Source organism: Portunus trituberculatus, unplaced genomic scaffold, assembly GCF_017591435.1.
Source record: "Portunus trituberculatus isolate SZX2019 unplaced genomic scaffold, ASM1759143v1 PGA_scaffold_453__1_contigs__length_265712, whole genome shotgun sequence".
Taxonomy (NCBI): Eukaryota; Metazoa; Arthropoda; class Malacostraca; order Decapoda; family Portunidae; genus Portunus; species Portunus trituberculatus.
Window position 1 is genome coordinate 89,796 of NW_025541621.1, and position 14,726 is coordinate 104,521.

The window sequence follows — 14,726 nt, forward strand, 5'->3', positions numbered from 1 at the left end:
AAAAACCCACGGCGGTGGAGGGGATGTTGTGGTGGTCGCAGATGACAAGCAGTTGCATCAAAGTTAGCTCATAGTTGTTGTTGAAATCATCATTTCCCCCAACCTTTTTTTTTTTTTTTTATTTCGGATGAAATGGAAACATTTTGTGAGTGGAAGCAAATGGAGAGCGCCTCCTCCGATGGCTGAATTGGGAGTAGGAACAAATCAAATCCCTAATTATCAAATCTCATATTTAGGTGCACTCACTTTCGCTCCTCCTTGAGCTTCACCCGAGGGACATTAGTTATGCGGCACGTGTGATGCCCCGCCGGTGAATAGAGACGGTCCCGGCCTGTGGTGAACGTCCGCACATGCTTACAATTCTATTGCATTTCAGAACGCGTTCCTATTCATCTCTAATCCGGGTATTGTTAAGCTTTATGCTAATGATGAAGCTACAGTCTGTGATGAAGTGTGGTCTGGTTTTAGACATAATACTGTCATCATCTGTTCTTCCTTTACGTTACTAAAATGAAGCACGACTCGCACCCCTAGACGCTCTGGGTCACTGACTCGGTCACTGACTAACATGTAAATTAAATAAAAATGAAATGTGAAATGTGAACATGAAGGAGGCTGAGGACTTCAAATAGACATAATAACTATTCACATGTTTTTTTTTTTTTAATTGCGTTTTTTCGAAGAAAACTTCGTGTTTTTAAAGTTCAGTCGTACTTGTTTTTGGAACGTCGAATGCAGAAAATAAGAATTAAGGCAACATGAAAATATAGTCTTGAGCTTTTATAAGATACTTCTATAAGATATTGGCTTTATTATGTAAGAAGAATATTAGATTTGACTTAAGCATCTCACAACAGTTCTGACTTATACCTCTCATGCTTCCTCAATTTTTCTTTACACAGCTTGCAGTATGAAAGACACGCTACCCTTTAGACAGAAGACTGAGATAGTTTGCATCAACTCAAGCAAGTACAAGGATAATGAACAAATACCAACTGAAGCAGGCAAGTAAGAACGTTCAGCAGTGAATGAATATGCAGGAAACACGTAGGCAATACCAAGATGCGAGGCAGCAATAAGTAAGCTCTTATTCTCCCTAACAAGAGCTAATACCACCATTACCATCTGGAATAGGGAACAAGAACACATACACTCATCTTCTATTACACTGAGTTTTAGGTGTCTCGTTTTGGGAAGTTGTTATGGTTTATCTGCTTCAATGTTCCCGTTTTGGATGCGCTATATTTTGACAGCACACGTTGCCTAATGGAGTGAATATTTCTGCTTAGTTTTTCATGAAAGTTCTGCAGCCGCTTCGAATGATGAATTGGGTTGTAATTGTTATTGGTCCATGCTGGGATGCTTTTGTTGGTGATGAACTACGCATTTTACAGGTCTAAATTACTGGAGTGCAGAGTTATATTGCTTTTTATCTAAGGAAAACGAGAGAGAGAGAGAGAGAGAGAGAGAGAGAGAGAGGAGTGAATGAGTCAGTGGGCAAGGGAGTGAGTGAGTGAATGAATGAGGTGAGTGTGTGTAGACCTGTATTCTGTAACGGTTTGCTCTCTCGCCATCACTACTTTCCAAAGGCTCTAGTTGAAGATACTCGTATTTTTAAGGCGTTTTTATGGCTTTGTTGATGGATTAGCAAGATTTTTGATTAATTAAGAGGAACAATTGTCATGAAAATAAGGCTAGTTGTCTCTGTGGCCTTGGAAAATTGTAGTTGTGAGAAAGCATAGTGTTTTTGAATACGGTCCTATTGTGTGTAGCGTTGAAAGCATTGGAGAGATGGAAAAGTTGAAAGATATAGTAAGGAGCACAGTACTAATGAAGGTAACGTTGGGTGAGGTACTGTCATGTAGCGGTGGTGCATGGAGAGAGGAGAAAAGTGTGACTGTGGGCGTGACTGGTAATTGTTGTATTTGGCTTGTGGGCAGAGGCAATGGAGAGACCCGGACTCTTGCGGTAATAAAAGAGAGATTGTGAGTGATAAAGGATGGAAGACAGTGGTAATGGCCGATAGCTGTAGTGGCAGTGTGAAATATGGTGATTATGGTGATAGATTGGGATGTGTGGATGCTAATGGTGATTGAAAGAAAGATAGAGGTGGTAATAGCAGTCAAAGTGATGTAATATTGATGATAGTGATGGTAGAAATCGGGGCTCAAACACATCTGCACTTCACCTCCAGTATTTTTAAAGGATTTTTTATAATTCATACGAGTTTCTAAGGGTGTGTTTATAGTTTTAGAGGTAGAATGACTAGATTTCTACATTATTAACTGGAGAAAAACTCATGCAAACCCCGCTAATCATCTTTGAAGCCTTGGAAAACCGTCGTGGAGAGAGAGAGAGAGAGAGAGAGAGAGAGAGAGAGAGAGAGAGAGAGAGAGAGACGAGCGTTTTTTAGAGTGTTTTTACGGTTCTAAAGGCAGAATGACAAGATTTCTACATTATTAACTGGAAAAACACTCATGAAAACCAAGCTAATCATCTCTGTGGCCTTGAAAAACCGTGGTGGTGAGAGGGCAAAGCGTTTCTGAATAAGGATCCGGGATTGAAATAGTGGTGGTGCTGAACACAGGAGTGGCTGACTGGTGAGGTGATGATGGTGATGTGCGGTGAGATGATGGTGATGTGCGGTGAGGTGATGGTGATGTAATTCCGTTCCTGTTCACTCCCTCATGGTGCTGGGTGAGCGAAAAAGTGTTCACTACATTGAGGTGAACAATTAACCCCTTCAGTACCATGACGTGATTCCATATTCATTTTGCTTGCTATTTGGTGATTATTTACACCTTCAGAAACTCATGTCGGGGATTAAAATAGTGACGATTCTGACCATTAGCCTCTTCAATACTGGGACACATTATCACCTCGAGATTTGTGTACGACTAGACCATTTTATTGACATTAGGAAGGGTCTATATAGGTCTTCACTATTTCAATTCCCCATGTGAGTTTCTGAAGCTGTATAGAATAACCAAATCCTCTATAGACCCTTCGTAATGTCAATGAAATGGTCTAATCGTACACAAATCTCAAGGTAAAAATGTGTCCCAGTACTGAATGGATCAATGAGAAGGAAAAGACCATAGAGAGTGCCACGCTTATATTCACGACAAGGGAAGTGAAGTGAGCGACAGCAATGTTGGTTGTGATGGTGGTGATGGTGGTGGTAGTTAATCAATGTTGCAATAATAGTAACCTCAGTAATGAATGAAGTCAGTAGAGTGTCTCGTTCTTTGATTCATATGTTGACTCTACCATTGTTTTTATTATTATTTTTATTTAAACCCTTATTGTTATTATTATTATTATTATTATTATTATTATTATTATTATTATTATTATTATTATTATTATTATTATTATTATTATTATTATTATTATTATTATTACTATTATCATTATTATTATTATTATCATTATTATTATTATTATTATTATTATTATTATCATTATTATTATTATTATTATTATTATCATTATTATTATTATTTCTATTTAACCCCTTCAGTACAGGGACACAGTTTTACCTTGAGATTTGTGTGTGATTAGACCATTTTTATTGACATTAGGAAGGGTCTATGGAGGTCAGAAGAATAATGGCCACAGTCTTCAATATTTCAGTACCCCATATGAGTTTCTGAAGCTGTATAAAATCACCAAATAGGAAGAAGAATGAATATGGAAACGTGTCATAGTACAGAGGTGTTGAGCTCTCCATTTGTACGATATCAGTGTGGTGGTGGATTTGTTAGTGTCATTAGTTTCATTATCATATCTTTATCATTGTTGAGTTTGAAGGCGGTAGTGAAAGGAAAGTACCAAACATAGACCGCTTAACTCCTTTCAGTACTCGGACGCATTTTTACTATGAGTTTTGGGTGCGATTAGACGATTTGATTGACATTAGGAAGGGTCTATGGAGGTCAGAAGTTTAATGGCCTTAGTCTTCACTGTTTTAATCCCCCCCCATGAGTATCTGTAGTTGTATAATATCACCAGATAGAGTGAATATGGAAACGCGTCCTGCTACTGAAGGGGATAAACTCTTTCAGCATAAGGTTTATTAAGAAGTTAGGCATTATCTCATTCCATTTTTTCGCTGCTCCTCCTCTTCCTCCTCGCCCTTCTCTTGTTTCTGGTAATTAGATCTTTGTTCAGCCCATTCTTTCTTTCGCCATTACTCTCCATTATCTTCCCACGCCTTTCTTTTCTTCCTCCTCCTCCTCCTCCTTCCAGTAATTATATTTAAGTTCATGAGTGATTATTTCTTATTTGCTTCTCCTTCCCTTCCCTCTCATCTTCCTCATCCTCCTCCTCATCTTATGTGTTCTCCTCCTCCACATCCTCTTCACTGTTTGTTTTATTTTTCCCTTTAACACTTTTCTGGATTTCTTTTTTTTAACAATATAAAGATTTTCCGTGTTATAATTTCTTTGCTTTGACGGAGTCGCGGCGGCACAATTGCTTATAGATGGGGGCTTATGAGTCCTCAGTCACACAAGTTCACATTCTGGCTACGGTCTAATGGTAGAAGTGATATCCACTTGGGCGTTAGTTCCTATATGTCTTTCTTTATAAGGCACCATTCTTGCTTAGAATCACGGACATAAAAACTGGAGAGAAAACAAATCTTTATAAGACAACATTTGATTGTGACTTTTATACCATCCTTGAAGTCTCCCTCTAACTAGATCGACTTGTGTGGGCGACCGGCAGCTATAAGTGGGGCTGTTTTTATCATATATTTTGTTGCCCTTGACCGGGATTCCCTCCTACGTAAAAAAGAATAATAAATAAAAACTACCCAATAACTGAGCGAGCCTTACCATTATTCAGGGACGCTGCCTTGCCTTCCACCGTTTGTGTATTCCCGTGCCGATGGGATTCGAGGTCGTTTCTCACTGACTGATCGCTAGGGATGAGGCTGCCGACACACTGCACAAGGTTCGCTGGGAAGGTATATGGTAGCAGGACGCCTGGCGGGGCAGAGGCATCAACAAAATTATATTATGAATGACCATACCAGACACGGATAGCGGGTAAGCTTGGAGGGAACACGCTCTACCCACGTCCAAAATGGCAATTCATAATAGATATAGCTACCGTCCCCTCCCAGCAAATCGCGTACAGTGCGTCCTATATGTATAGAGTATCTTTGCCGGGATGAGAGCTACGTGCATATCTACTCCTGTGTGAGTATTGATGGTATTTATTTGAAATACGCAAAGGAAATAAAATGAATACGAGTCAACGAGTGAGATCGTGTATGCACAAATTATTTTATGCTACACTTCTGTGGTTTTACAAGCATCGTTTGCGTTTAACCCCTTTAGGACAATGACGCGTTTCCATATTCATTCTGCCTACATTCGGTGATTTTATACTACTTCAAGTAATTATATGTGGGGATTAAAATAATGTAGACCCTAGCCATTAATCTTTTGACCTCCATGGACCATACCTAATGTAAGTAAAATCGTTTAATCATACCCAAAAACTCATGGTAAAAATGTGTCCTAGTACTGAAGGGGTTGAGTGGGTTGCTGATATCGTTTGGTATTTTCATTTCAGCCACCAGCGTGTGAGTTCACTTAACTGTAGAGTCTCATTTTGGTAATTCGGGAACGCCCATTGTTTTGTTTGATTGCATTCATCACCACTATCACCAGTCACCACAAGCATCAAACATTATCGATGGTAAATAAGAATACAAAAATAGCTCACGTCTTACTTCACACACACACACACACACACACACACACACACACACACACACACCCTCACCATTCCAGCCGTTGCCGGAGCGCCTTTTCAAGCTGTCCTCTCACATAGCAGAGTTCCTACAGCGTCCCCGCACACTCTAGGAAAGCGTTGTCTTCCTGCTCTCTCTCTCTCTCTCTCTCTCTCTCTCTCTCTCTCTCTCTCTCTCTCTCTCTCTCTCTCTCTCTCTCTCTCTCTCTCTCTCTCTCTCTCTCTCTCTCTCTCTCTCTCTCTCTCTCTCTCTCTCTCTCTCTCTCTCTCTCTCTCTCTCTCTCTCTCTCTCTCTCTCTCTCTCTCTCTCTCTCTCTCTCTCTCTCTCTCTCTCTCTCTCTCTCTCTCTCTCTCTCTCTCTCTCTCTCTCTCTCTCTCTCTCTCTCTCTCTCTCTCTCTCTCTCTCTCTCTCTCTCTCTCTCTCTCTCTCTCTCTCTCTCTCTCTCTCTCTCTCTCTCTCTCTCTCTCTCTCTCTCTCTCTCTCTCTCTCTCTCTCTCTCTCTCTCTCTCTCTCTCTCTCTCTCTCTCTCTCTCTCTCTCTCTCTCTCTCTCTCTCTCTCTCTCTCTCTCTCTCTCTCTCTCTCTCTCTCTCTCTCTCTCTCTCTCTCTCTCTCTCTCTCTCTCTCTCTCTCTCTCTCTCTCTCTCTCTCTCTCTCTCTCTCTCTCTCTCTCTCTCTCTCTCTCTCTCTCTCTCTCTCTCTCTCTCTCTCTCTCTCTCTCTCTCTCTCTCTCTCTCTCTCTCTCTCTCTCTCTCTCTCTCTCTCTCTCTCTCTCTCTCTCTCTCTCTCTCTCTCTCTCTCTCTCTCTCTCTCTCTCTCTCTCTCTCTCTCTCTCTCTCTCTCTCTCTCTCTCTCTCTCTCTCTCTCTCTCTCTCTCTCTCTCTCTCTCTCTCTCTCTCTCTCTCTCTCTCTCTCTCTCTCTCTCTCTCTCTCTCTCTCTCTCTCTCTCTCTCTCTCTCTCTCTCTCTCTCTCTCTCTCTCTCTCTCTCTCTCTCTCTCTCTCTCTCTCTCTCTCTCTCTCTCTCTCTCTCTCTCTCTCTCTCTCTCTCTCTCTCTCTCTCTCTCTCTCTCTCTCTCTCTCTCTCTCTCTCTCTCTCTCTCTCTCTCTCTCTCTCTCTCTCTCTCTCTCTCTCTCTCTCTCTCTCTCTCTCTCTCTCTCTCTCTCTCTCTCTCTCTCTCTCTCTCTCTCTCTCTCTCTCTCTCTCTCTCTCTCTCTCTCTCTCTCTCTCTCTCTCTCTCTCTCTCTCTCTCTCTCTCTCTCTCTCTCTCTCTCTCTCTCTCTCTCTCTCTCTCTCTCTCTCTCTCTCTCTCTCTCTCTCTCTCTCTCTCTCTCTCTCTCTCTCTCTCTCTCTCTCTCTCTCTCTCTCTCTCTCTCTCTCTCTCTCTCTCTCTCTCTCTCTCTCTCTCTCTCTCTCTCTCTCTCTCTCTCTCTCTCTCTCTCTCTCTCTCTCTCTCTCTCTCTCTCTCTCTCTCTCTCTCTCTCTCTCTCTCTCTCTCTCTCTCTCTCTCTCTCTCTCTCTCTCTCTCTCTCTCTCTCTCTCTCTCTCTCTCTCTCTCTCTCTCTCTCTCTCTCTCTCTCTCTCTCTCTCTCTCTCTCTCTCTCTCTCTCTCTCTCTCTCTCTCTCTCTCTCTCTCTCTCTCTCTCTCTCTCTCTCTCTCTCTCTCTCTCTCTCTCTCTCTCTCTCTCTCTCTCTCTCTCTCTCTCTCTCTCTCTCTCTCTCTCTCTCTCTCTCTCTCTCTCTCTCTCTCTCTCTCTCTCTCTCTCTCTCTCTCTCTCTCTCTCTCTCTCTCTCTCTCTCTCTCTCTCTCTCTCTCTCTCTCTCTCTCTCTCTCTCTCTCTCTCTCTCTCTCTCTCTCTCTCTCTCTCTCTCTCTCTCTCTCTCTCTCTCTCTCTCTCTCTCTCTCTCTCTCTCTCTCTCTCTCTCTCTCTCTCTCTCTCTCTCTCTCTCTCTCTCTCTCTCTCTCTCTCTCTCTCTCTCTCTCTCTCTCTCTCTCTCTCTCTCTCTCTCTCTCTCTCTCTCTCTCTCTCTCTCTCTCTCTCTCTCTCTCTCTCTCTCTCTCTCTCTCTCTCTCTCTCTCTCTCTCTCTCTCTCTCTCTCTCTCTCTCTCTCTCTCTCTCTCTCTCTCTCTCTCTCTCTCTCTCTCTCTCTCTCTCTCTCTCTCTCTCTCTCTCTCTCTCTCTCTCTCTCTCTCTCTCTCTCTCTCTCTCTCTCTCTCTCTCTCTCTCTCTCTCTCTCTCTCTCTCTCTCTCTCTCTCTCTCTCTCTCTCTCTCTCTCTCTCTCTCTCTCTCTCTCTCTCTCTCTCTCTCTCTCTCTCTCTCTCTCTCTCTCGTTGATATTAGCACTGTTCCTTCGCCACTGTCGCCTTCATAAGGAAACTTTCTTAACCCTGATGGTGAATCTACGGTACTCTATCCTAAGCTCTCTCCGCTGGCCGCCCATCTGTTCTCCGTGCTGGGACTCCCACTGCTATCCGCGGGGATCAGTGGATCTACGGGCCCAGAATTCGAGAGCTCAACATTTTTGGGTTAACGTAGCACGAAAAGTTTACCATCGTTAGTCTTCCCACACTTCTTGAGAATCTCTTCATAGTGCGATAAGTCACGCGCAAGCCACCAAGGTCAGGCTGAGGGACAAAGACGGATCAAATTGCATCACAGTGACGTTTTTAACACTCTCCTAAATGTTTCTACGAGTCTGGACCATTCACAGGTCTCTCCATGGAAACATGAACAATTTGGCGAGTAACCGAGGCCTTTGACCTCGTTGCTTTGTCTTGCGGTGGACGGCGACAACATTGGTTGCATGTTATTCTACTTTGTCTACCTGGAATGAAGAAGTTCTGATCAGTCCAGACATTAGAATGATAAAACATGGAACCTGATTCATTGGTGCTTTCATGAAGAAATGAAATTTATATCGCAAATGTGATGCTTGAAATTATATTTGATATGTTACACAGGGCATGGTGCTTTTGCCGTGCCCGCCGATCTGTCAGAAGACCCTCGATTCCTTTTACGTAGGTCGTGTTGCATTACAACATAGGTGTTTCAGTAGATTTGTAAAAAATTGGTCTTTATGTTACCCTGAAATTGCCTACACACTGAGTGCATCCCACTAACCCACTTCTCTTTTGTTTCTTAGGGGAGCAGGGTAAGGGATGGATGGAGCCTCTGCACCGTCGAGAAAAAGAAATACTTACACATTAAGACAAACAACGTAGACGCCAGTGTGATATATTTCTTTTATAAAAGTTTATTCTAAGTAAAGCATTACAAATAGTGAAAATTAATTCAAAAGGAATTTAGATTAGTGTTTGTGCTCGTGTTTATTGGAAAAATTTTCGCATTATTTTTCATTGGTGACTAGAACATGAAAAAGTAAGTGCATAACAGTAATGAACATTTTATGAGTCTGAAATTTCTCATAAGAGTGAGACTGTGCTTACGTCCCGCCATGGAAGCAGGACCATTCCAGCTGAGTAATGGTAAAGAGCTCAAGAACTAAGAGTGTATGAAAACGGGAAAGCGAGGTGGACAGCGCACGAGCTGACACCTCGTAATGCAAAGCAAGTTTGAACACTATATTATGAATACAAGTGAATGCTACAGAAGAAAAATAAGAAAATAGTGAACTGTCTTCAGGGTGCGACATGAGAGGCATGGAGTTACCTGTGAAGTCTATAACTCTCTCGGCAAGGTGGAGGAAAGGGAAGGGGAAAACTGGTCAGTCCTTTTCCTTGCCTTCATATTCCTGTTCCATCGCTCCTCTCTCTTCCATGTACCTTCTGCTGCTGCTTGGCCTCGCCTACCAGACTGTGGGCTCCGACGTCATCAGAATCGGTGAGTTTATTATGAAATTATTACTGAATCCATGTGTGTGTGTCTGTGTGTCTCTGTGTGTGTGTGTGTGTGTGTGTGTGTGTGTGTGTGTGTGTGTGTGTGTGTGTGTGTGTGTGTGTGTGTGTGTGTGTGTGTGTGTGGCAGCTTAGAGCCAGAGGTTGTGGTTTATTCTTGTAAACAGCAAGCACTGGTGAACAAAAGTGTTATGGTTCAGTGGTGTGATGTATTTCAGACTGGTTGTATCAGAAACAGGTAATACAATATATATATATATATATATATATATATATATATATATATATATATATATATATATATATATATATATATATATATATATATATATATATATATATATATATATATATATATATATATATATATATATATATATATATATATATATATATATATATATATATATATATATATATATATATATATATATATATATATATATATATATATATATATATATATATATATATATATATATATATATATATATATATATATATATATATATATATATATATATATATATATATATATATATATATATATATATATATATATATATATATATATATATATATATATATATATATATATATATATATATATATATATATATATATATATATATATATATATATATATATATATATATATATATATATATATATATATATATATATATATATATATATATATATATATATATATATATATATATATATATATATATATATATATATATATATATATATATATATATATATATATATATATATATATATATATATATATATATATATATATATATATATATATATATATATATATATATATATATATATATATATATATATATATATATATATATATATATATATATATATATATATATATATATATATATATATATATATATATATATATATATATATATATATATATATATATATATATATATATAATGAAGAACCTCTGAGGTGCTGGTCCCCAAACAGAGCAAAAAAGCGTTAGCAAAAACTAATGGGTAATTGTCTTGAAACCTCCCTTTTAAATGAGTTGAAGTCATAGGAAAGTGAAAATACAGACAACAGGGAGTTCCAGAGTTTACCAAAGAAAGGTATGAGTGATTGGTAATACTGATAAACTCTTGCATTGGAGAGGAGGTCTTTTCACAAAATTCCTTCCTTTCAGGAAGAAAACAGATCACGTAGGAAAGCGACAGAATGCCGGACTCCGAGTCTCTCTAAAATTTCTGATAACGGTTGTTCAAACTTAGTACTGTTCAATGCCTCAAAAACTCAATTCCTTCATTTATCAGCTCGACACAACCTTCCAGAGAACTGTTTTCTTCAATAACTCAACTGTGCCTACCTTCTACACCAGCATTGGTCTGTCCTTTACTTATAATCCAAACTGGAAACATCACATCTTACAACTATGTGAAACTACTTCTATGACGTTATGTATTCTGAGTCGGCTCCGAAAGTTTTCCTTATCTCTCCCACACTGGGACTGAAAAGGCCAATAGAAGAAACCCAGCTGATGACAAGACCTTCTTTCTCCGTCTAGTCAATATATGAGGAAAGAAGTAGCCTGAAGGGTTACACTCACTCAGCGCCACACACTCAAACACACACAAAAAAAGTAAGAGGCTCTATTTCTAAGAAGGTAAATGAGATACTGTAATAACAAGACACAGGAAAAACCTAGAATAGATACCCTTCTTGAAAGCAATTTTGCAATAATGATCTCGGCTCTAGATCATCATTACAGAGCTGCATTCATCACTGTAAAGTAACATTAATTATTACTTTACTTACTAGCATCAGCTCCACCACTCCTTCCTGTGGGGGGCTCTTCAAGGCACCTCTTGCCAAATCTGCTAAAAATAACACTCCTATAGATGCAATTCACTTTGGCTAAAAGGACCGTGATCTCTATCGTGGATCCTCTTTGCCAATACTATTACTGCCTCAGCCTGGCTGCTCTAGGCCGCGGAGGAAATTAGATGGAGAGGAGAAAAAAGATAATCAAGTTAGCAGAGGATGGAGACAACAGAAGAGGGTGAGCGAGAATGTTTTTCTTTGAGCCATGAGAGGAGCGTGGCTCAGCTGTATTGCTGTACTCACTGCTGGAGGCGGAAGAACGGTGCCTCGCAGCCAATACATACCAGCACTTCTGATGTCTACCATTGTGTTGCTGTAACGAATTAGTCATTTATCTATTATTTATTTTTTCTTACACACTGCATGTGCTTAATTCATATTCATAACAGCGGTGATAAGAAATCTTCTGGGATGCATTTTGTTGGAGCTGGCATTCCCTTGCACCTGAAATTACAGTTTTAGCCAAAGAAAGAGAAAAAAGGAGAAATAAAGAAAGAGAATAATAAAGGAAGAAGAAAAGAAGAAGAAGAAGAAGAAGAAGAAGAAGAAGAAGAAGAAGAAGAAGAAGGAGGAGGAGGAGGAAATGATGCTGAGTGAAATAAATGGTGTGTGTTCTAAAGAGTATGTAGTGTAGTCTATACTTTAAGCCTGTATCACACGGTCGTTCTTTTCCTGAGAAATCGCGTCGTGGGACAACATGTTCGACGAGACGTCGCGGGAAATAATAGCACACGGCATCTCAAGAAAGACAACAACAACGGCGCACGCGGCAGAGAAACAACAAAAACACAGAAGAAGAAGCAAAGTCACCAGACATGCATGCCATTAACCGAACGATAGCAATAGGAGTCTGTGTACTTCCTTTGCAAGAAGAAGAATGAATAAAGCAGCAGAAGAGGAGGAGGAGGAGGAGGAGGAGAAGGGGGAGGAGGATATGGACACGAAAATGGTTTGCTAGAAGAGAAGAAAGCAGCTACTATAGCAGGTTACTGTCTCTAGAAGATGAGGAAGTACAATTGGGATGTGAGGTATTCCACAGGGGTGTCTGGTCCAGAAGCAAGTCAATCAAGGTGTCCTCCCCATGGATGATAATGCAACAGCCGATGATCTCTTGGTTTGACTGGACGCGGTATTGCCGCGGCAGGCGAAAGCAGAATGTAAGGAAGCCACGAAATCAAATCAATGGTCCGTGATCATATTCAACAGTTAAATTCGGTATATGTACTACATAAGATGAAGGGATAAAATTTTCATAATAAAGTAGTGATACCTATCACCAATTAATGATAATATACTACAGTATAATGTTTAATATAGTATATTCACTACAGACTTGCAACGACTTTCTCTTAATCGTAGGAAATCCGCGAGTGTTTTCGGTAGTTTCCGTGGACGCCGCATCGAGCTGAAATCTCAGTTCTCATGCGACATCTCATCGAAAATAATGTCGCATGGCACGATATCGCAGGAAAAGTGCCCGCGTGAGAAGAACACAACAACAACAGTGCTATCCGAGCATGTGTATTTATTAGGTTCCTTTCACTCACTGCGTTGTCTGGCCGCGTATCGGTGCGCGGACGAGCGGATCGGAATACTTGCCATTGGTGCCACACGATCACCAGGCTGCCGTACACACTAAAGCTCAACTCCCTTCCAACAGTGCACCAACAGCCACTTCGAGATGGGTCGTAGGAGAGCAATGTGTGTATATTAGAGGGAATATAATCACACAAAACAATGGCACAGTCTGAGCTATGCATTAATTCTATTTATGTCCACATTAACTCAATCTTTCAGTGATAATTCATGTCAGGAAATTGGTATTTGTTAAATATTTTTCTTGGACGTCTACCTCAACGTACGAATCTAACATCGAAGTTTCTTTTTCTTTTTCACCTATTTCCGGTACTGATGAAGTATTGAAACATTTTATGATAACATCACGATATTATTCCTAAAAGTAATAAAAAATCCATCGTGTCTTCGCTTTAATCTCAACTTTTTTTCACCTCTGTTATGACTTAGTGTGGTGGCTTTGCTTACTGTGCGATAGAAGTACATAGTAGGATGCTCCAGTGCCCAGGCCCATCCTGCTCCTCCTCCCTGTTGTTGTCGCATTGCTTGCACCAAAGAACACAATATAATGCTGGTTCCAATCAGGCCACCAAGTGTTACCTGCTGAACCACACCTTCGTCCTTACCACTGAAAATAGTACATATGATGATGATGATAACGATGATGATAGTAATGATATCTATTATAATAATAATAATGCTACTTCTGCTACTACTACTACTACTACTGCTACTACTACTCTTACTACTACTACTACTACTACTACTACTACTGTTATAACTAGCAGTAGTGTTAGTTCATTGCTATCATTATATGCATTTTTTTGTTACTATCATTATTATTATTAGCATCAGGAACAGCTTACTATTATATATTGGCCTGATTTATTTTGAAAGATTGATGATTTGTCATCAGTCATTCAGTAGTGGAAGCTGTTGTTTGATGACAAAAATTATAGATACGAGAAATCATCGTCTAGATACAACAAAATCAGTTAGATTTTGCTGGCTTAGATTGAGTAACTGAATGAAATTTTAAGAGTACTCTTCATAGCGAACGGAAACTTTTTCTTGGTTATCGCACCTGGTTGTCTTACTTTGTCAGGGTTCAGATGACACTTCTCAAAGGAGGAGTTTGCTTTCACTATTTGAGAACTATCACCCCGAGTGGAAGCTCTTCCTCACAACGGCCAGAGGTCAGGAATGGAACCCGTGTGTGTACAAAAGCATATCAGCGCATCATAGGACAGAGTTAATTCAGATGAATGTCAATAAGTTTAGCCAGATCAGTGAAGTCAACGTCAGGTACACACGTGCACCAGGACAGTGTGCGAAGCTGTCTGCTGCCTCATAACCTTCCCATCCTGCTGGATTGCAAGGCACCAGATATCTAGTGGTTCCTAATCATGAACAGAGACCAATCAAAGTTATCTGCACACAGTTCGGTATTTCGAACCTCAGTATTTTCTATTGAACTGCTTATTAGTTATTAGGAAAAACAAATTATCTGTACTCCTACACATACATACGAAACAACTGATGTCACACACACACACACACACACACACACACACACACACACACACACACACACACACACACACACACACACACACACAGCGTAGTGTAGTGGTTAGCAC

General features: G+C 40.0%; 1 protein-coding gene across 1 annotated transcript in view; it reads left to right on the forward strand.

Moving 5' to 3' along the window:
* Positions 1-14,726, forward strand: part of LOC123500632 (glutamate receptor ionotropic, kainate 2-like) — a 41,399-nt gene that overhangs the window by 4,050 nt on the left and 22,623 nt on the right. The window contains exon 2 of the mRNA XM_045249300.1: positions 8,910-9,607. Coding sequence (XP_045105235.1) covers positions 9,418-9,607 — 190 coding nt within the window. The 5' untranslated portion in view covers positions 8,910-9,417. The remainder of the gene's footprint in view (positions 1-8,909; positions 9,608-14,726) is intronic.